The sequence below is a fragment of the Pocillopora damicornis genome, chromosome 1, assembly GCF_964200805.1.
Source record: "Pocillopora damicornis chromosome 1, jaPocDami1.2, whole genome shotgun sequence".
NCBI lineage: Eukaryota > Metazoa > Cnidaria > Anthozoa > Scleractinia > Pocilloporidae > Pocillopora > Pocillopora damicornis.
The window spans coordinates 27,788,449-27,811,178 of record NC_142670.1 but is presented as its reverse complement, the minus strand read 5'-3'; the positions used below and the strand labels follow the sequence as shown (position 1 = coordinate 27,811,178).

The following is a 22,730-nucleotide window of genomic DNA, read 5'->3' as shown; positions in this document are numbered from 1 at the left end:
TTACGCTGCGGAATGTGAACAATATGGTGTTTATATCGCAGGTGATGATTTCTTCGAAACTTTTGACCTACCTCGATAATCTTCGGTGAGGATTAGAAAGAAAATGTGCTTTTTAAAGAATGAGAATTGTGTTCTGTTTTATTCATTGCAAACGGAGCCCGCTTCAGTGTTTACATACCAGACAGTTTCATTTCGCATCGCTCGTGATGTTTTGCTTGATTGCGGAGCGCATCATATTTTAATAATAATAGGTCAAGTCATGGTAAATCGCAATGTCAAAGACGAAAATTCGTCTAAAAACCGAAAACGCTTCGACATACTACCGTTCATTATCATATTTTGCAAGCGTCTGTCAGTAATGTCAACATCTTTCAACACAGACTCTAAAATTTGACATCAACCCAAATATTTCATTTACATAACTAAGCTTAATTTACAGTATACAATCAAACAAAATAAAATGTTAACGATAAAAACTTTGAAAACAAACAGAGGTATTTCAGTATGTTAATTTACGCGTGCCTGTTCGGCAATCTTTCTATTACGTATCCGTCTATAGCTTTACGGCAATCATCCCCGTTCTTGTTGCGTTAACGTTAACGGAAAAAATCTAAAGATTACCTCTCTTATCCTTTCCATTTTAAGTGGATCAAGCGGAAGTTTAATTCCAACCCCCCTAACATTTTGTCCATCCAATTCGAGCGGCAAAAAGAAATGACGTACAAGATGAACCGCAATTTTTTTTCCCAATGTCGACCACGACCGTATAAAAGGAGGGTATCATCACGAGTTTCCACTTCTAACTGCGTTGAGTTCGTTGACTCATCCAAAGATGTAGTGCATGCTGGAAGTTCTTGTTGATCCACGACCTCATGGCTTTCAACAGGGGGTGTGGCTGATTCGTTTGTACCACTAAGCACTCAAATTAGCGCGTCGAACCGCTCGTTCAAAGCTGTTTGTTGTTCAGAAATACGCTGAAGCCATGGGACTATTTCTGAGTGGCCATCCGGGTGGGTCTTCGTGAAGAGGTTTCGTGGCAAGGAGCGGAACGGACTAAGCTTGTGTGCTGGTGACAATGTTGGCGGTAGTGGCGACAGAGCTGGCGCTAGTGGTGATAGTGATGATGGAAGTGGAACCGGTGGTAGTGGTGACAGTGATGACGGAAGTGGTGTCCGTGGCAAAGGTGCTGGGATGGTGCTCTGGATGACAGGGGTGTTGACATTTGTGGTGGCAAAACAGGTTAGGAGGCGCGTAAAGAGAAACAACGGTGGCCTATAAAATAGGTAAAGGCGAATTCCGAGCGAAAGCGAGAGAGAAAAAAAAAATCGTTTCATACAAATTATTTAGCAACGGAACAGATTGTTAACGACAGTTCACACTCTATTCATCTGATGTAACGAAAACGTGAACTAAATAATACTTTGAGAGAAAAAGTTTCGACTTCGGAAAAAAATTTCTTTAATCTGAGTTAAGCACGCGTTTTTTAGGCATGTAAATGTAAAGCTTTTATTTGATTTTGGCACTCACGTTTAATTGTTATAATGCTAATTAGTTAACAGAGGCGGGCCAGTTCATTAACGATAGTTCACACTCTATTGATCAATTGTAACGCAAAAGTGAGCTAAAGAAAATGCTTTAAGAGAGAAGTTTCTTCGACTCCCGCTTACAGAGTGGAACGAGCCGTGAAAGATTGGTTCCTAACCCCGACTCTCTCGGCATTCGCTTTGCTGAACGGCAGACCAGTCGTCAAGTTGTGACTGCTGGTGAAATCGCTTTCAGAAATACAGCCGAAGAGCAGCTTTGCTAAGATTAAAATTCGTGTTAATGGAACGGAGGATGCGAAAGACGTATTAATAGCTTATCAAAGGGCGTTTAATTATAAGTGGTTTCATGCTTTAAGTACTGCAAATCAAATCAATTATTTTAATTAAAGGTGCTCTTTTACTTAGTGATAAACATAGCTACTTTCCTAATCAATCGTTCAGAAAAGTTTAAAACAACGGCTTCTCAACTGAACTGCTTTGTATGATAACAACTGAGATCGGTCACTAAAGGTAAATTCCTGGGTGACGTAAATAAAATTGCTTTTGTCAGTCACAAATCATATCATTCTCCTGCATAAATTTGAAGACACGTGTCGTGCGACATTGCCTCCACCGACGCTAAACAAAGATGGCGTCCGTCGAGACAATCTCCGCTTCTGGAGAAATTTCTCCTCGTTTAAAAAAGCTTCTTCGAGGAGTGTCCGATGAACTCAGCCCCGAAGAACTAAGGCATGCTGTATCGTCCATAAAAACTAATTTTAGGGGCAAGTTTGAGGATCAAGGAGAACAAGATTTGTACTCATGCCTCCAATTATTTGCTCAGCAGGGTCTTGTATCGGAGGACAATCTGACTTTGTTGGAGGGGTTTCTAAGCCCGAAAACGTCCAAGAAAAAGTCGCTAAAGGAAAAAATTCAACAATTTAAGGAAAACCGCCAACAAGAGGTCAGTCCTGGAAAGGGAGAATCAGGTTTGACCGGCAGGGAACGTGACCTAAAGGAAGTTATGGCAATGTTGACAACGGGGAGTTCGTGTGTTGTCAATTTGCATGGAATTAGTGGTGTAGGCAAGACGAAATTGGCCATGGAAACCATTTCGAAGTGGCCAGGGAGGAAATTCAAGGCTGATTTTAGAGACATCACAGAGATGGAAGACGTTCATTTTCACGTTTTAAACGCTTTAGCACCAGACAAAACGATCATAAGCTTCGAAGCAAATCCAGTGGTTGAATTAATGCAACAGTTAAGGCAGGCAGAGCAACACAGTGACATTTTGCTGCTCCTTGATAACGTCGATAAATTTGCAGGAGGAGATGATGAAGCTTCCACCTCCCGTAATGCCAATTTTGTGACGTTTCTGCAAGAACTTCTAGGTCCAAAGGATTATCCGGGGAAATCGAAATTGAAGATTTTGTTGACATCAAGATCAACACTTAGTCACGCAAAGTTGGCCAACGTTGACAATTACGAAGTTATGGCCTTAGAGAAAGCTTCATCAAGTGCTCTATTCCAAAGTCAGAGAATTGGCAGCGTTCGAGAGGATCAGATAGAGAAACTACTGCAGATATGCCAAGGGAATCCCCTTATCATAAAAGGAATGGCAGCAATATTGAGGCAACAAATAGCAGATGACACCAAGATTCTGGAAACGATTGAGCAGCCACTAATAGCCGAGCCACAAGAATCGGGAATACCACCAGCAGAGGAGAGTGGAGAGAGAGACGTATTCGACTCTGAAAAGGAAGGCATTGATAAAGAGCAAGAAAGCTGTTTGAGAAAAATGTTTTTCTTCTTGCCAAGTAAACAGTTAAAAGATTCTGCCATTTCGATGTCACTGTTCTGTCGCTCTTTCTCTGTCGAAGCAGCAGCCGAAGTCCTTGAAGTGGACTCGTCAGAAGCTGTTATACAACTAGAAGGTCTCAGGAATAGTGAAGTGCTAACGGTAGACCCTGACGTGAAAGAACTCACATATGACATCCACCCTTTGGTGCGAACATTTCTGAGAAGCATCGGTAGTAACCAAAAGAAGTTCGTCAAAGTTTACGATAAGGCAAAAGCCAGGTTTTGTAAATATTTCATGTCCAAAATGGTAGACATTTCCAAGCTTTTGGACAAAGACTACATGAATGCCTTCGATAATTTTGATCTTGACAAACCAAACTTTGAACTTACTTTGGATATTTCTTTCAAGTCAGACCATCTTCTTATCCCAAAAGAGCATCGTGGAAGTGTTGTGATCTTTTATCTCTTCGAGGCCATGCTTGACGTAAAAGCAAGGAAGAAAATTTTTAATTGCTGGGCCGAAAAGGTCAAGGAAGATGGAAAGGAAGGTAGAGTTTTATTACTTCCTAGCAAAAAGTCTTAGTTTACGTAGGGAGTTTTTCTGGATACTTCGGTAGTATAACTTAGCCATCGACTCGATGGAAAAACTAACAAAACAAAATTAACTAAATTCGACTGACAATGACAGTTTACTTGACTCTGGTGGTTACTTTAGCTCAGGTTGTCGAAACTTCAGTCACCACTTCCGACAGCAGTCCTTCTCAGGACTTCACTCACCCAGGCGATCAGATCACACAATCAAAGCTATTGAGTGTAATCTGACCCTTCCGGTAAGGAGCTTACCGCCTTATTATTTTGTTCGAATCTGTTCAAACGCCCAAAGATCTTTCGCGATGAAGTTATACAGGGTATTTGCACTAAGATTCGGTATACTTTTTCTCAGTTTTGTTGACCAGGCCCAATAAGGTCGTTTGTCGCAATATACGCATTTTTTTTTTTTAATCTCGTAGAGGGTAACTTCCTGAATTGGTTCAGGGTTTGAAGAGGCAGATGCATCCCTACCCAAACTTTCTCTAAACATTCCTGAAGTTAACTCTCATTGACCTTCTAAGAAGAGATAAAAACGCTCTCTGGTTAAGAATGTGCATAAAACTAAGAGGGAGAGAAAACTTGTTTTCCTTGTCTTTTTAGGTTCCTTGCTTCGAGCAGAACTAAAATGCCACGAAACATTGATGGTTCTTAAACTTGAGGGATGGCAGAGAGCATTGACAGTCGCGAGGAGAGCGAAAGAGTTACTTAGCAAAGTGCAGAAGGAAATTAAGAGCAAAGAATCCTTTAGGTTGACCAAGAGTTCCTACCTGTTCTCTAAGGGTGAAGTTTATTACAGAGCTGGGAATATGGCCAAATCACTGAGGATTTTGCACAAGGCGCTGAAGATAATGGAAAATGTACTTCACAGCCACACAAGCACTTCAAGGTGCTTAAACGCCATTGGAAACTGCCACAACAAGCTAGGAGAACATGACGAGGCCATAAAGTACTACATGAGAGCATACGATATGAGACAACAGCTTTCTGGCTCAATGAAACATTTTGACATGCCTCTCTTCAAAGGACAGATCGGGACGGTTTATGAAGGAAAGAAACAATTTGAAAAGGCAATCGAATTCTACAAAGAGGCCATAGAGCTCGCTAAGGAGCTAAAAATCCCGGGCATGCTGAACACTGCTCTGTTCAATCGAAACATTGCTAACGCGTACTGTTGGTTGCAAAACTTTGAAGACGCTTACCAACCTGCAAAGAACGCTTACGAGATCCGGAAGGTCATTTTGGGAAGGCACCCTGACACTGCTCGAAGTGCTTTCCAAATTGCGGAGATTTGTCGAGACTTGGAGGACTCTGACGAAGCGAAAAAATTTTATGAGGAAGCATGGGAGATTGAGAAGTCTCTGGGCCAAGGAAACCACAGCGAGGTCATGGTCAGCATCGTTGAGGGGTACGAAGCGATTCTTCGCTAAGGAGAGAGGAAAGATCAGTTTCGACAAGAAGCATTCCACTTTTTTCTTCGTCACTGGGACGAAGAAAGAGCCTTCGAAGGGTTTGAATTTTCACTCGCCAACAAGAGAATTATTGATTCATTAAAAAAAAGGCTTGGTGAATTTGGCGACCGTCAAACACAGGAGAGATACCAAAAAGAAGCTCTATGGTTTTATGAAGGCGCTTGGAATTCACCGGACACGAGAAAGTTACCAGACACCAAGAGAGAGGAAATTCTGCAAACTCTCTGTGAGCTCTGTGCACAGCTTTCCGAGAAAAGTAAGGGCGAAAAGTACAGTAACGAAGCCTTTCGATTTTATGAAGAGAAATGGAAAAGAAAGAAGGAAGGAATGTCAGAGCACGACAGAATCGACATTCTCACCAACCTTGTAGAAATGGCTACATCACAGACGAAAGAGAGGAAGAAACAGAAGTATGAGAGTTTGTTAAAGGTATGACAAAGCTCTTTAACCTATTAATGGCTGACATCAACTTGAATGGGGTCTAGTTAAGAGAAAGATGTTTTCCGTCTTGTCACGAGCGTGGGACAAAGAAAAAATTCCTCATGAGGAATCGAACCTCAAACCTTCGGATTCTGCGCCCCGGTGCTCTACCACTGAGGCACAGAGACTCTAATGTGAGCGAGGTCTATTACGAAGTTCTTAAGGGTTTTATTTTAGTATACATAATAGTACAATCGCTAACTTTCATTAGTTTTTCACTCTCTAATTGGTTGAACCGAGCAATCTCGCGAAATCTACCCAGCTAGTCTCCTTGTGGAACAAATGCATCTTAGACTTACCAAAAGTGTTATCCTTACATTGTCCAAGCATGCTACATTATCCTTGGTGGCTCAACACATTTTGCTTTTTATTAGCCCATTTACGTTACTTAGATTCGGATTAATGGCGATTCTCTGAACTTTTTTCCGTTTAAATGCTCACTCAGGGAGCCAAACAGAGCGGAACTTTGATGGGAACCGTGAAAGGATTCCTTTCTCATGGAGCAAAAGGTATTTGATGAGGGAATACTTTGACCATAAGTCGCGCATATATTAAATAACGAAAGACAAAGGCGGTCTCTTGAAGACAATAGTTAAAAACGCCCGCAATTACACTTATAAAAAACGTGGTTAAAAAGGATTTTTTATATAAGCCTAGTTGCAGGCTTTCTTTTTACTAATATGTCCGAGAGAACGCGAGTGTCTTTCGTTATTTATGAGCATGGTTGATGTTTTGTAAGGTTCGTCTTTCCACGGGGCGTAGGCGAACGATGCTTTATTGTAATTGTTTTGAAAAATGCAGGATTTGCTTTTCACTGGTGAATCCTTTTCAAGTAAAAAAACTTTGTTATTTAAGAAGCTGAACAGCTGCTCAATGAGGACGATGACGGTGACAACGAAGTTGACATTCCTTCCGATGATGATGATGATGATCACGATAGTTCCGATGGTAGCGAAGAGATTCCAGAGGCTAGTCAGCAAGTGCAACAACTAGCAATTCAAGAAGAAGATGACGAAGAGTTAAAAAGTGAGCAGGAACAAGATCCAGATAGGATAAAGATACACGAGTAAGTGGAGATGAATGAGTCGCTTGCGTTTGCGCAATGATTTCTGGAATCGCCACGGGGCAAACATTGCAAGTTGTTGTAAGGAAATTTATGGCCGAAGGTTGTTTCGACGTCCAAAAAAGATCCATTCTGGAGAGAGATCGATGCTTTTTCGCTGCATATTTATCATGAATGGATTAAATGACGTCAATGGAACTGTTTGTGTTTTTCAGAATTACCACGAGATCATATGTTATGAAATATACCGATGAACCTCTCTTCTTACCTAAGGCCTATTAAAAGGACACACAAGCAAGTTAAAATACGTTACAGTGTTATTTACAAAACAACACGCGCACACTCTGAAAGAATTCTTACAGTTACGCATTTAACTAGCCCTCCTTTCTGCAAATTTGTTTCCATAATTAATGATTTTACGCTGTTATGGACCACAAAGCACAACTGTTTAGAGCGACAAACTCAACATTGCCTTGCGATCATCAAAATCAACTGGACAAACCCAGCGTGATGTATTGCGTGACGTGTTATGCTCACATGGCCTGTTTCGCGGGTTGCAAAAAGTAATAACTTTAATAACTGACTGAAAAAAAATTAACCAAAAAGGTCTAGAACAGTTATTAGATTTAGTTTTGAGGTTAAGTGTCATTATCTGAGCAAGTTTCTTACTTGCAATTTTAATTCCCTTGTCATTGCTTACTCCACTTGCACAAAAATGCTCTGAAAATGCTGAGTGATTAATTTTCCTTTGTATTTCAGAGGAAAAATCGGAGGTAAGGAAGACACATGGCACATAAGGGAAGCGGGTGCCTCTATCCAACTTTGCAGTGAGGCTATCCAACATCCCTTGCCATTTACATGTAGATGCTTACTGTGGAACCCCAGAATCCTCTCCCCACCCATTGCTAATGATGAGATATTGGTTAGCAGTGTTATTGAACTATCTCATGATGGCCCACCAGATCTGGAGTACAAGGAAAGTGTTGAAGGAACAAGATTGACAGTAGCTTTGTTGCACAGTGCCCCAAATTTGGAGGGGTATGAGGTGGTTATCAAGCAACTGATTGACCAAGAGAACAATGAATGGAAGGAATTGAAGACAGAGAATACTTGGCATGGATCAGGTACCATTATGTTGTTATGAAATGCAAGTGTGAACAACTTATTGAATTATATTCTCAGGCTCCCTTTTCACTGGTACCAATGTCAGTATCTGAGTAATTGTACACCTCCCCTCTCCTGACCCAAAATTAACCCGAGCTTGTAACCTAAACTTAGCAGTTGACTATTATTGGCTTAGGGGAGGAGTAGGTGTGCACTGATTCAGATACTGATGTTGATCTCTGCAATGCATGACCTCCGAACTACACTCCAACAGAGTTTTTATTTTTTTTATTTTACCTGTAGTTGCATCCAAGCAGTACGCGTAATTATGGCATAGATATTACAAGAAGTCTACAATGCATTTTAATCATTATAATATAAATTTATCTTAATCACCATGTTGTTGCAGAATTAATTCTTTGAAGCAAAAGAATTAAAGACTTGAAGACTTCAAAACACGGCTAAAGGAAGCAATTTCAACCATTATTTTTATTTTCACGCAGAAACTTCAACAGTTCCCCAGTGGCTTTTCCCATTTGCACAAGCTGTTTGTACAAAATCAGCAGTTTCTTCATTTGCTGCAATCTGGCGTCCTAAGTCTTTCACCTTTTCAAGAGGTACTGCAGTAGGTCCGGAATTGACCTGTATTGTGCCTGAATTTCCTGATGTCAGTGTCCAAATTCCTCAGAGTTGTGTTCCTGTCAATCAAGATTTCTGTGTCACAATCAAGGTACATGGAACTTTAAAATTATAACCATGCATGAGTTCTACAAGATTTTCATTTTCCAGTTTTGAAAGTTGTAAGATTGGCGTGAGGGGATTGTCAAAAGCAAGGAGATAAAACAAAGGTGTTGCAATAGTATAACCTGTACCCTCAGTTACTTGCCATACACTCCATGAACTTGGTGGCAATATTGATGGAAAGAGAGATATTAATTAACAACTTTAAGATAAATACAGGACAGTTGTGCATGTGCTTTCATGTTTGTGAAGATACATGTAGTAATGTTCTAATCACTAGTTTTGGTAACTTCAAATTATTTGTGGTACTACTGTCCCAAAATGTAGTCATGAATCCTGGCAATTCCCTTTTTAAAAACTAGGTTTTGGAGAACTCATTCTAAGCAACAAACAGAACATTTGTTTTTGTTTTGCTTAGACATAAATGTCAAATTGAAATCATTCCTGTCAGGTAAATTGGTTTTGCGCTTTGTATTAGTTTGCAATTAATGCAGTTAGTAGATGAAGTTAAGCATGATATCATGATGAATTAGCAAAACCAAGGTCTGAGTTATCCGTGGGAGCCAAAGATAGCACAGACATAGGGTTTGATGAGTTATGATATCATGCAAAAACTAAATTAAATTATTTTTTTATTATACATCTTTTAAACAAACTGCTAAGGAAGACACTTCTCTCTAAATTTACAAAAGTTTAAGAATACTTCACAGACAGTCAGGGCTTGGAAACTAGGCAGAGGTTGAAATCGACATGATACCTGCAATATCTGCTGCAGATATCGGGTTATTATAATGATAACTTCACACTTAATTGTATATTGATTGAGTGCTCCTGACCAATCAGAATTTTTATGGTAAGTCCAATATATACATTTTTTCATAACAATGCTTATATTGCTACATAAAACTTTGAGAGGACATTTACATTGTGTACTATAGTTTTAGGTAGTTTTGAAATTTCATCCTGAAATTCACTTTTCACAATGTAAAGCAAATGAACTTTATGCTGGGAGTAGTTGAATATGTCCAACATAACTTGTTTTGCTTTTAAATCCAGGTACAAGAATTCCCAAGCAGTGAGCTAAAAGGAGAGGGAGGACTTGTTGGTCCAGTTCTTTACATTTCAAGCTCTCAAAATGTTACTCTCATAGCGCCTGTAACAATAAGGATTCCTCTTACCCTCCGTAGAGGAAAGCAAGAGCCAGCAGAGTTATGTCCTGGTGAACTGAGGATATTACACTGTAAGTCTCTAGTTGAACCACATGACTGGAAAGACATTACAGATCAATTGGATGAACCGCCACGTCTTCTAAATGGGAAAGCGCAATTCAAAGTTAGACATTTCTCTGGGTAAGTATTTATTGTCGGCTTTATTTAAAAAAAATACGCAAGACTTAGAGGAAATTTAACAGTATTTTAGTGTACAGTCATACATGCATGTATTTCTTTTAGTTCAATATAGATTCAATAAATAAAATGATTACTCGAGTACGTAGACTCAAGATTAGTGTGCAATGGCTAATAATCATTTCCGTTGGGTTGCTTGAGCTGTATTTGGTTTTACTTTTCTTTTTTGGCAGATTCCGTCCAATCAAGTTGATCAGATCACTTTTACAATCTGCTTCAGGCCTCACAGAGTTTTTAGGGAAACTTTGCAGTAGGTCTAGGCCTCAGCATGCCCGATTTTTTACGTGCTTGTGTGAGACCGGTGTTCGTGATCATTTTGGACTCAAACTTTTTTGCTACCCTCAAAGACTGTATTACGATGTAAAACGGCAAATATCAGAGTGTGTCGTGCCCTACAAAGACGAAGGCAGCTCTTCTAAACCAGTCTATGGAGAGGAGAAAATTGTGGTGTCTCTTTCCGAGGCAATCATACCCCAGGGCACAGACCAGAAAAATGCCTTACAATTTGTGAGGTATTATATAATATAATTTATTTTTGGCCCATCAAGCACATATGATTCATTTGAATACTTCTAAATACGTTCATGCTAGTTTTACATAGAAATGATGTATTCATTCCATTGTAAAATTGTACATTGTTCAATTGTCAGTTAACCATTTTTCACCGTGGCTTTTCTAGGTTTCTTATCAATCAATAGAGCCATAGAGGTATACATGTTGGTTTTGTTTGGACTTAATTGTCTTCAAATGCTCGATTTTAAATATTCAGTAGGCCTCTCGTCAAATTTGCTGTCATTTTCGATTGTAAGAAAATATTTCAAAACGTGCGCTATTCTAGACGAAGACTCGACTGGTGTACGTTGGGTTTACCTCATTTAAATTCATTTATTTTTTAATAGCTTCCACGAAAACGAAGTTTATTACACAGCTGGTGAAGTTTGCCTAAGAAGTGAGAGTGTTCCAGTAGTGAAGTTTTGCGACCAAAATCAGGAACTTTTGTGCAACATTATCATGGTGTTAGCGTCTCAAGTAAGTGACATCTTGCGGTTTGTGGTTTTGCTAATTAAATGCACTTTTAGCCCAGAGCTAATATAGTATTGATGCCAACCTTATTATAGTAGATGACAATGAATTAAAAGGATTAGCAATGCTTTAACCACAGGCAGCCCAAGCTCCAGTTGTGAGATGATCATCTTGCGAAATAAGAGTCATGGCGAAAATTTTAGTTTGTATGGGAATAATTACGACCGCTCTTTGGAAGTAAAAATACAGTCAAATTCTCAACAAAAATATTTCACCTTACTTCCAAAGTGCATTGCCTGTTGTCAGACCACTTACTAAGATGAAAAGAAGCCATTTTAGCAAGTTCTTTATTTCTAGGTTTCCTTCTCCTAGAAGTTGTAAACCTTTTTCCGAGTAAGATAATGAGGTCATTTAAGGCGGCACGAAACTTATTAAGGACGAATCACTAGAAAAAAAACACTGAAGAATGTCGAATAGGTAAAGAAATATTCTGCCCACAGGAAACAGTAAATGAACATGCAGGGCCTTGCAAATTTTTGATTTTGTGTATTACTTTTATTTTTTAGTTGCTTTAAAGTCGCTTTCTATGCCTCGGCCTTTTTTCTTAATTATTTTTCCTTTTTCTTATTAATTAGTAATTTTTTGTATTTCCTCATTTCTATTCACCTCATACTCACCCGTAATATTGTAAGTTTTCCCTCCTCCATTTAGGTTTCTATTCCTGTCACCTCTGACTTTGAAGAAGGAAGTGGTAAGATATTGTTTTTGTTGTAGGTTTCGTTGTTGTTCGAATAAATACAATTTACTAGACCAGTCATCTTGTTCTAAAATATGTAAATTCAGAAACATAGGCTCTATGGGTTTTGAAAATGTAGCATTTAGTGACAAAGCACGTGTTCTCAACGGAAAGTCATAATAACCTGCCTTACTTCATGTGTCAATAAATCGAGCCGTGCCCCCCTTACGCTCAACAGTGATGGCTTATTGTCTCTGTTTTATATCAGTAAACTCAATGCAGACCACGGTGCGTGCGTCCCTCCTTGCAGGGAATTTGATGCTGAAAACGAATAAAGCACCAAATAGCTCGGGAAAGATATAGATAAGTGTAATTCTCCAAAAAATTATTCTGTCGGCTATATCGTTAAAATGATGGCCTTATTACTTTTCGAATGAAACCTTGAATCAAATATGTTTCCATACAACGACCCCCTTCGTCAAATTTGTCAATGCTCATTGTTACTTATGGGAGAAATCGTCAAAACTTACTACTTTAATTTGTGAACGCTGAGTCTTACCCGGATGATCACAGTCGAGGATCACCACATCAAAGTTTCCGAACCATATGTGCCACAAGATTTGCATTAGTTCCCAACCCAGCCATCTCATTAACCCCATTATCATGCAGGTATTTCCTCCCAAAGTGTGAAACATTCAGTTGTAAAGCGTCCAAATTCAGAATCATCGTCATGCAGCCCTGTTGCAGCTCCTAGGAAGAGGATACGCCAATCTGCAGGTGGTACCGAGATTGAAAATGCGCGATGGATTTTCCTTTTTAATTGTATTTTTTTCAAGTCTGCATGTTGTTACGCGTTTATTTATGGTAAAATTTGTTTATGCAGAAAGACTGGCATTATATTTATTAGAAATCCTCTTTACCCACTTATATAGGAGAATAAAAATTAATGAATTAAAACTGAGTGGGCTCAATCCAACACCCGTGTGTCTTGAACAACTATAACCTACTCTAGCATTAACGACTGGAGAATATAGCTAGGAGACGTCAATGACCTCCATTTTCAAGATGCTTGTTGGACCATACGCAAAATAAGAGGTCAGAAATAGATAATGAGTCTGGAAAACTTTCTAAGCGTTTTTTTTTTCGGTTTATGTATGGGTTGGGAAAATGGTTCCCTGCCGCTGCAAATGTCCCCTCGCTCAAGCTTGACAATCTCTAGGGCAGACGATTCGGTATTGAATAATGCCAAAAAATGAGAAGTCGCCTTTCGCCACAACTGTTCGCTATTCGCTCAAAGACATACTTGTCAGAGCGAAGCTTTAATTAAAGGCTTTTGCGTCGCAAACGTAAAACCACACAAGGGAGTCTGTGTAGGCCTGTCTATGACCTTTTCAATCTATTCGCCAAAGCCTTGAAGCATCCCTTTTCTAATTTCTTATTCTCCCTCTGTTGTTATCCTAAGGGATATATATAGTTAAAGATGGGGAACCGTCAAATGAGGAGTTGGAATATCTGTCTCTGGAACTTGAAGGAAAATGGGACAAATTAGGAAGGCGCCTGGGATTCAGCCCAGCCGTAATAAGAAACTATGATGGAGACAACCCAAAGTTGGCAGATAAAGCTTTTAACATGTTAATAGATTGGAAACAAGGACAAGGCAGCAAAGCCACTTACACAGTTTTGCACGATGCCTTGTGTCACAACTTGGTGAATCGTAAAAGTCTAGCAGAACAGTTTTGTTGCGATAAGATTGAAGGCAATGCCTCTCGTTAGTCTTATCATACAAAGACTGATCGTTTCTGTATTACGTCAAATATATTTGCGAGTACTCCAAAGAGCGTCTGTGTCGAGCATTCATGTGTAGTAGGTCGTTCGTTTTCCTTTCGATTCAAGATAGGGAAAAAATATCTCTAAAGAAAAGATGTTTACTCCTAGTTTTGCACTCAAGAACCGCTAGCTAACGAATACTAAGGTCGGAATTCACTCAGACATCCAGAGCGACAGAGCTGAATAACGTCTGCTCACGCGCCATGCTTTGGCGCGGAAAACGAATTTTGAGTCGTTTGCACGTTCGATTTTCTATGCTATAGATTCTAAGTGTTTTTTCCTTGCTGCTTTTTTTTTTACGGAATAACTTCCAGAATAACTTCCAAAAACTTTGTACACCCCCTAGATATTTTCAAAATTTAATTTTTTTCTTAAAAACACTGGAAATAGGAGAATGCCTTCAACGACAACAAAATGCCTTGGTTTTAAATGCAAGCCCTATTTTTCGCCGCAAATTTCGCTGAAATTTAACCTCGAGCGCTTGAGCCCGTGTTATTGGCCGTATAACTGTGATGTCGCATTTCGTTATTTACCTCTGTCGTCCAGAGCATGTGAAGCACATTACTACCCTCAAGCATCTTATTTCATACTTCACAGCTTGAAATTAGAATGTATTTTCTCCTTACTATTCTCTGTACATTTCCTAAGGAACAGACAAAGAGAAATGGTTTAACAGTTAAGAGCTTCTTAAGTTAGTGATCAGTTACTATATTCTCGTGTTCTTAATTTTTGATTTAGGTTGACACTGTAAGGAAAAATTAGATGCTAGACATTATTTGAGTTGAATTAATCGTTTGTGGTTAGCTTGAATTAACAGCGTAATTTTGTACAGAGTGAGATTCCCCTTGTCTCAGTGTGGTGGATAAGTATAAAACGTGTAACGGCCTTAGATTATAAAATTTGTAGATGCTGAGCTACGTTTTTGTTCTTAAAAAGTGTGAAAGTTCAGCAAAAATCAAATACAAAATGTCTCTTTCTCAGGCTTAACTCCCATGATTCTTTGTGGTTTATAGAGGTTTCGCCCCATTGAAAGTTCAACAACAAGTTAACCCCTGCTTCGACGAGTGGTCCCTGTCAAATATAATATAGATTTATATAGCCAACCCTAAAAGCGGAGTTCCAGTCAGTTTATTTTCCAGCCCTTCAACTTCTAAAAATTCCTATGCACTGGCTCTCGAAGAGTTAACGAGATGTGGAACGGAAGGAAGATATTCTCATAACTTGCAAAGTGATCAACATATCAATATGCGTGCTAGTCAGCGGTATTTTCAAGCAGCTGAAGACTTTCGTTGACGTTCCTTATTGTTTTAACGGATTGTCAAGAATATAGAATGTTTTCTTCCCTAAATGTCTGTATCGGTAGAAATGATATTTTATTGCCCGTGTTTGTTAATTTTGGTTTAGACAGAATGAAACGACGTTAAACGACTTCGAGTTAAGATCTAGATATCACCGGTCCATTAAAGGGTTTACACGCGGGATCAGTAGTCACTGAAACAATGTGCCAGAATCGTTTTTAGCATCTCTTATACCTTCTCCTGATGTCGCCATTTATGACTGTTTACTTCAAAGGTTTTTCTCTAAACTGTCAAACTCCTCTGATAAGCGTAGAAAACTAGAAAGAAAAGTCACATTTCAACTCGAGTCGATGTTTCAATTCTCTTCTTTCAACTGCTCTGGCTGGAAAGACCGATGCTGTAATTGCATATCAATGTACATGTCTTTAAACCAACTATCCTCTATCCTGGCAGCCCCAGCCACTGAAATTCTAAATTTGTCTACCATCTGGTTCTTACGCTGCGAAAGTTAGATTTCAATGAAGACAGGCTAGAGCTAGAATATCTTTGTGCATAACAGAAACTAATCCAAAGATCAATCAAGTTTTATATTTAGTTTTAAAGTTGAGTCGATGTTGTTATTGACCCATGAAAGAGATTCTGATATGGTAGCCTCTATGAAATTCTGTCCTGGAAACTGGAGTTGTAGCAACATCACGGTTACCATGAAAAACAACAATACATTTTATTGATCTGAAAAAGTATTCATTTGACCATCAACTAAGACTTTCACTGGTTCACTCTGACAAAATTTTAACATAAGAGGTTTTAAAAGGCTTGAGTATTTGTTAAAATTGGCCAACTTGATGCAACAACTCAGGATATACATTGAATGCACACTTTTTTAAACTTTTTTCCATTAGTGCAGTTACCTGCTGGCAAAACATTATGATATATTTCAACCCAACCATTTTCTTATGAACACCATTATCATATAATTATGCAGGTACCCTGGCTAAATAGAAAAATGTGTAGTATATACAAAATGTTTTAAATGCCACATTTAAACTAAGCGAACGGCATTGAGAAGGGTGTATAAGGGAACAGGGTCGCTTATTTCTGTCATTCATTTGCTTCTCACAACTGTTGCGGACTAGTTCACGAGGCTGGGCTGTCAGGACGAGAAAGCCATTAGATCATAAGGGAAATGTTAATTAGGAAAGTGATTATTTTGGAGCCTGGAAAATATCATTGTGTAAAGCCATACAGGTACTAGCAAACTCATTCTTATAAACTAGTACGAGGAAGGATACAATATTTTGCTTCATAGATTTGATTCACAGGCTATGCACAAAAATTTAATTGGGATATTAGAACTAAAATCCCTAAGGAATGATAAAACGTAGCCGGGTTAACACTGAAGTCGCCTCTAGCGTTCAAGTCGTTGTTTTCAAATGTCGGTTTTTTTTGCGAATACAACGTGTATGGTATTAAGACAATGGCTCCGAGAAGCCGGATTAAGTACAAAGATAATAGATCGAAAATGATTGAGATCGTTGCAAAGATGATTGCAGCAAGGATGCGTTATTTCCAGAAATAGAAGAAAAGGTCGGAGTTTGCCCCAGATGGCCAATACTGAGACAGGCTTAAACATGGATAGAAATCGAGGTCAGTCAGCGGCTTATGTCGCGGACGCAACACGAGCTGCGTTTCACCTTACTGCGTCTGCGCATCCTACTAAAATTAAACATCAAAAGATGTCGGAAATTACCTTTTACAAAGCCATTGCCATAGGTGTGATTTCTATCATTTTTCTGTGTCTTGATAAAATCATGCCACAATTTCAGCAAAGGGTAGGGTACGTCCACAGCTAAGATGATATTCCTTGTCACTTTCAATCCCCAACTTCCATTTTAAAAATGAATCAAATGGAGGTGTATTAGACATTTTGCAGCGCTGATAACTTCTTTATTATTTTCTTTCCGAGATATTGCTCGAGAAGCTGTTAAAATCTTGTCCAAGTAAGAAGCTTACTTTTTTGTTTTTCAAGTCAAATTATTTTCGCGCCAATGCTGCAATCTATGCCAATCTTTGAGCCTTCAGTAGCTGCCCTGTAGCGGTATTGTCCATAACAGGCTAGGTTACTATGTTTTTACAAAATGGCGATCGAAGAGTACTTTGAAATGTTTTCAGATCTTATAATTTTAGTTTTTGAGTCAACGTCTCTACTGGGAACAAGACCCATAAGAAAAAAATTTTTTTGGACTTTTGGAAGTCGCTTGGCAGCGTGGATTCACACTTTTATGACTTCAAATAGCCTTCAATTAGAAGGTCGGCTTTCGAAGAAATCGAACAGACCTGGGCAATTGTGGCCGCAGGAGAAGCTTTAGCTGACCAACATAAGCCATTTTAAGACACTTAGGGCACCAAAAAGGTTTAAAGTTTCTTCGACTGGGGCAGATCGTAGCGAAATCGTAAGAGTTTGAGAACGGAGGTGAGTGATCTGGACACTCTTCTAATACATTTCAGACGAGGGCATTTTTAGTACACGCTTCCAGAAAATTACTGAGTCTGATTTTCAAAATTTTCCCACAAAAAGCCTTATGCAGCCGCCATATTTAAACTCCGTAATTTGTCTTTTATGCGCATGCTTAGCCGCCAGGATGTCTTCGATTTCTAGCCATGACAACAGATATCAACGTCGCGATATTGTGACGAGTCGTTCATAAATTTAACAACCGGGCAAACGAAGTCAGGTTGAAAAGTTTTTTGCCACACAAGCAATTCACGCCAAGTTTACTACAATCGTGGCAATTATTCGATGGACCATGCCTTTAGAAAAGGTTTTCCATCTGCCAAAACCTTGTTTCAATTTTTTTTTCCGGTTTTGCTTCAGTACAGGCAGAATCCTGCTGTGAAGAGACTAAATTTGGCAACCAATTGACAGCTGAAAAAACTTTAAAAAATAAACCATTCATAATTTTTTTCGTCCTTAAGTTTCCTACATTTTGGTTTTGGCAGAATTTTGTAAGCGTGTTTAAGAAGGCTCTAAGGTCTGTTTGTTTGATACGCAGCTAGCACGTATCACAAAGACAAGTGATTCCCAACTTCCGGTTGTAGCTCAATTCATTTCCGCTTTGTTCCAGGATGCATTGTGCGCGGTTAAAGATGGCAGACAAAGGAAAATGGAAATTTACCTGAAGCAATTAGCTCATAGGGAAAAGATAACAGGAGAATCTCAGGCTTAGCGAAGCCTCTTGCTGATTGCAAAATAGAGGTAAGATTTTAGTCGACTCATCGTGTTCACTACGCACAAGTATATGTACGTTTTGACAAAGTCAGCTTCAAGATTGTCCAAGACTGGGTTATTCAAATGCCGGTACACGTTGCTGCTAGGGGTTGTAGCTAGGGATTGTTCCAGTTTATGCTTACATTTCTTTTTCTGAGCATTGCTCGTATTAATCTTAATCGTGACAAATTACTCAACAGGAAAGTTATTTTGAACCTAGAATGAAAAAATGACATCTAAGGCACGTGAGGTTTGGTTTGTTTCTTTATAACCCTTTAACCCCCAAGATCTGATTGTTAAATCTCCCCTCTAGCTGCTACACATTATCTTGTAAATTAGTTGTAAGAATTTGTTGTTAAATCAGCATAACAACTTTTCCCTGATAAGCTCTAGGATTCTTGTTACCTGTTTGCTGGATAATGTGAGGATATTATCAGGAGAAGTTTCATGTTAATCACTTCTGGGAGTTAAATGGCTAATTAAGCTTACATAGTGCTAAGGATTTACTTATGTTTTTCTCCATGGAAAAATAGCAGTTACATGAAGTTGCTGCTTAAAATGAATTCTTCAGGACAAATTTATCTTCAGGTTTTTTTTATTTATTGTTTTTCTTGTTTTGCTTTATTTTGTTTCAAATTTTACCCTTCAGCATAATGCAACTTGTGGTTAAATTAATTAAGTGTAGAATGGATTCTTTGGCTCACCACTGAAATGAAACAAAAAAAGTTTAGTCAAAGTCATATTTTATTTTTGATGACAACTTATTAAATGGTCGCAGTGTGATATTGGAGTGAAAAGAGTAACACTAAAGAGTAGTCACATGTCAGCTGTTAAAGCACTATGGTGGTGTGATCTCTGGGAAGATTTGTTTTCCACTGCACTTTAGGATTACAGAGAGTAACTTAACTGTTTAATACGTGTCTTCTTCTGAAAATTTGCCCCCTTATGTGACTTAATTAAAAGAAAGAAGGAAACTTTTAAGAAATGAATGAAATGCATTGTTGCTGCCAAAAATCACATTGACATAATTTATTTTAAATTCATATAGTTTTTTCTTTCCAGTGCATTTTTATAAAACTATTTTGTTTTCAAGTCTGTTACTTTCATATATTTTTTTTTAATTAAAAAAATTTAGCCATTCATAAGATTAATTTTTTCTTTCCTAAGTTTCTTATATTTTAGGCTTTGCAGAATTTTGTAAGAGTTTTTTTAACCCTTAAACTCCCAGAGGTGATTAATATGCAACTTCTCCATATAATAAATATACATTTTCCAGCAAACAGGTAATGAGAATACTCAGACTTATCATGTCAAAGTTGTCATCTTGATCTAACAATGAATCCTTGTCCCTTACCAGGAAAAATGTAACAGCAAGAGAGGAGAACTAACAATCAGATCTTGGAAGTAAAAGAGTGAAGAAAGCTATATGGTCAGTTTGTTTGTTTATCTGTTACTTTTTTTTGCTCAAGTTACTTATTTTGTATAAGTTCTTTACTGTAAATTTTATTAATTCTGATTTATTTATCATTTTTCTCATTCACTTTAAATCATTCCCTATTGTCTTTAACCAGCTGTTTCTCCCTGGATCTGGTACAACATTTGTTAGTGTCTTCTGCTCTCCTTTATTTTGTTTTTTATATCTAAATTAAGTTATTATTTGTAATTTATTTTAGCAACTGCTTCAATTGTTCACCTTCCTTTGATTCTTCAGTTTTTTTTTTTATTTTGTGTGGAAGTATATTACAGAGAATGTTTTTGTTTGGACTGTTAAAAGTATTTTTGGCCTTAAATAAGAGCAGTCCTCTGGGACTGTGATCCCCACAAACCACCAGATTTGCATCTTTTTTTCTCTTTTATTTATCTTTTTTGAACTAATGATGCTGTTGTTTTGTTCAGCTTATCAACATTTGCGGAGCAAGTCTCCAACATCTTGCAGTTCCTTTCTATAATTTTCCCCTTCACCTGCATACCTGCTTCTTGATATATACTGATGATAAGATATTACCCTATAAATCTGTCTTGAAGAGATGTCTAATTTTGGTTGCCTGAAATTCTGATTTTTTTGGCTCAGTATATAATGGATATTATTATCCTTCAAATGTTTTTCAACACACAAGAAAAATGTTAATGAACAGACTACTGTTTATGGTATGTCAGTGTTCTCTGAAATGATTTTGTGAACAAAAGAAACATTTTCCTCCTATAGCAATGCTCTTCATCTTGAATCAAATCTGTAAACACAGAGTTTTCCATTTTAGATGTAAGGTTTGAAAATTGGGGAATATTACTTGAGGTATATTCTTGCATATCCCCCAGTTTTAGCTAGGGGATATTCTGTCATGTGACGGGCTTAGACCAATTGCCTACAGGCAAATAATTGTATTTGTTGGATTATAATGGCATTTATTGATCATGAATAATTTTTTGTAAAAGTAAGGTAGCTGATGTATTGTAAGTGTAAGTGTGGTTTTGTAATTAAGATTTTAAAATATGAAAAAAAAAGGAAAAAAAAAAACAGAGAGAAAGAAAGAAAACAACTTTGGCTACTACTAAATACACAAAACCAAACTGATGTTTTTGTCTCTGATTTGATGATTACAGTGCTAGTATTTTAGCCAATCACAGACCAGGGTCATGGAAAAGCTTGAAAATATTAGATTGTTTTTAGGCTCAATCAATGTTGTAAATAGCACTGTGTATGACAAGTAAAAAGATCATTATTATTAAGTGTTCAAATCTGTCCCAAATTGTCTCCTCTTAGCCAACTACCTGAAATCTTAATCCTTTTACTTCTGAGATCTGAGAGTTGACTCACTCAACTGAAAATCTGACATGGTTTGTTTTCGTTATTTCTTGAAATTGTTTTAATGCTCAAACAAAAATGTGTCAAGTTGTTTTAGATATTTTTATGTCCTTAATGGTTTTTATTTAAATTTTTTCTGGCCCTTCTTTATGGATGCTGTCAGTGTCTCAGAAAGACAGCATTACCAAACATGCCTGCGATGAGGAGTTTCAAGCTCTTGAAGCCTGTATAAGACAAGCAGTAAGTTTTCTGGTAGACTGACAAGGCTCTCTTTTCTTTCTGTGTTTAATTAGCTTTGATACCATGTTAGATTTCAAACCACAAATTATTGTCACAACAAGATGGTCAAGGGGGGGCACAAAAGTGTCCTGTCAGGGTTGGTGGAGACTTCATGTTGCTTGACAGTAGCATATCTTGTACTTGGAGACAGATGTTTAGAATAATTCTTGCTATCAAGAGACAAAGCACAATTTCATTACAGGAATTGATTGACTTCTGTTCTGATTATCACCTAGCAACAACCTATTACATCTAATTTACTAGCATAAATCCACAAGAAATCAAGCATTCTTTTCCATGTGATAAAAGTAGCTCTTGCACATCTGTTGTACTGAGTGAATACTACAAAAGTGAGCCAAGTGATTAAATACTTAGACAAAAAACTCTACTGATTGTTTCTTAAGTGTAGTTTAGTAAAGCCAAGTGAACAGGGTTAAGTTCTCACTAGAGAGTGGGGTGATAGAAAAAGGGAGCCTTGGTTTTTCAATGCAATGCATTCTTTGCCATACCTGTCCAGAGTTTGTTTCAGTTCAAACTTTGTTAATGAACTTAAACATATTAGGTACTTATGACTGGCTTCAAGGGAAACAGTAAGTTTTCTTTTCCCAAAACTTTCAAATGTTCCTTGAGCTGAAGCTAAAGGGGAAAATTAAGGTCAAATAAAAAATGGTTTTTGAGTTGGGAGGTATAACATCATGATATTAAACAACTGCAAAAGAATTTTGAGTACTTACATACTTAAACATGTACTCTCAAGCTAACTCCTATACTCTCAAATTTGTCAGCTTTAATCAGAATTAATCAGGTTCATACTTTTATCATGTAGTGGGTACTGTCCTACAGTGAGAGAGGGATGGGGTTTAACTTTTCATTGTCAAATTGTTGTTGTCCTTTTTTATTATTTTCTCCTCAATTTTAATTAACAGTCATTTGCAAAAATTAAGGACTCAAGATAAATAAGAGACTACAGCAAGTCACTTAGACTGAGACTGTTGTGCTTTCTTTACTTAAATTCAAATATTACCTTTAAAGTAATCTAATGATAATCATTATATACTGAAACAAAATGTTTCATTCCTGATTGATCTATTGTGAATTATTTTGAAAAGTAACTTGTTAAGTTAGTTATTAAGTTACAGGTTTTCCATACCACACACTGGCTTGAAATTAAAGCTTTTTAAGATAACTAAACAATGCTATACTTTTTCATAATTAAAAAAAGAACATTTAAACTTGATGTGTTCATAAAATTTGATGTGATTATTCTAATGAATGATCAAATCAAACAATATAATTATCTTAAGGCATTTTCCAACTGG

At 37.7% G+C, this 22,730-nt stretch overlaps 1 protein-coding gene, 1 long non-coding RNA gene and 1 pseudogene across 10 annotated transcripts in view; all 3 read left to right on the top strand.

Annotated features, from left to right (window-relative positions):
• Nucleotides 1-2,154: 2,154 nt before the first annotated feature.
• On the top strand, nucleotides 2,155-12,614 carry LOC113667251 (uncharacterized; annotated as a pseudogene). Its single transcript, XR_016188640.1, has 10 exons — nucleotides 2,155-3,871; nucleotides 4,515-5,812; nucleotides 6,309-6,372; nucleotides 6,719-6,929; nucleotides 7,686-8,050; nucleotides 8,534-8,760; nucleotides 9,828-10,120; nucleotides 10,351-10,689; nucleotides 11,077-11,206; nucleotides 11,912-12,614. The product of XR_016188640.1 is annotated as an uncharacterized LOC113667251 (transcript).
• LOC149053075 (uncharacterized) lies at nucleotides 12,057-14,750 on the top strand. Its single transcript, XM_089182303.1, has 3 exons — nucleotides 12,057-12,060; nucleotides 12,606-12,713; nucleotides 13,399-14,750. Exons 1-3 carry the CDS (start codon nucleotides 12,057-12,059, stop codon nucleotides 13,707-13,709), a joined length of 423 nt encoding a protein of 140 aa, XP_089038429.1. The 3' UTR covers nucleotides 13,710-14,750.
• Nucleotides 14,751-17,183: 2,433 nt separating this feature from the next.
• The window catches only part of LOC149053074 (uncharacterized), a 51,243-nt gene continuing 45,696 nt past the window's right edge, over nucleotides 17,184-22,730 (top strand). For 6 of the 8 annotated variants that reach the window (XR_016188819.1, XR_016188820.1, XR_016188823.1 and 3 more), the window contains exons 1-2: nucleotides 17,184-17,534; nucleotides 18,187-18,317. This is a non-coding gene — a long non-coding RNA (uncharacterized LOC149053074). Of the gene's footprint in view, nucleotides 17,535-18,186; nucleotides 18,318-19,686; nucleotides 19,759-22,730 lie in introns of all 8 variants that reach the window. The other 2 variants (XR_016188827.1, XR_016188824.1) reach the window with 1 other exon arrangement.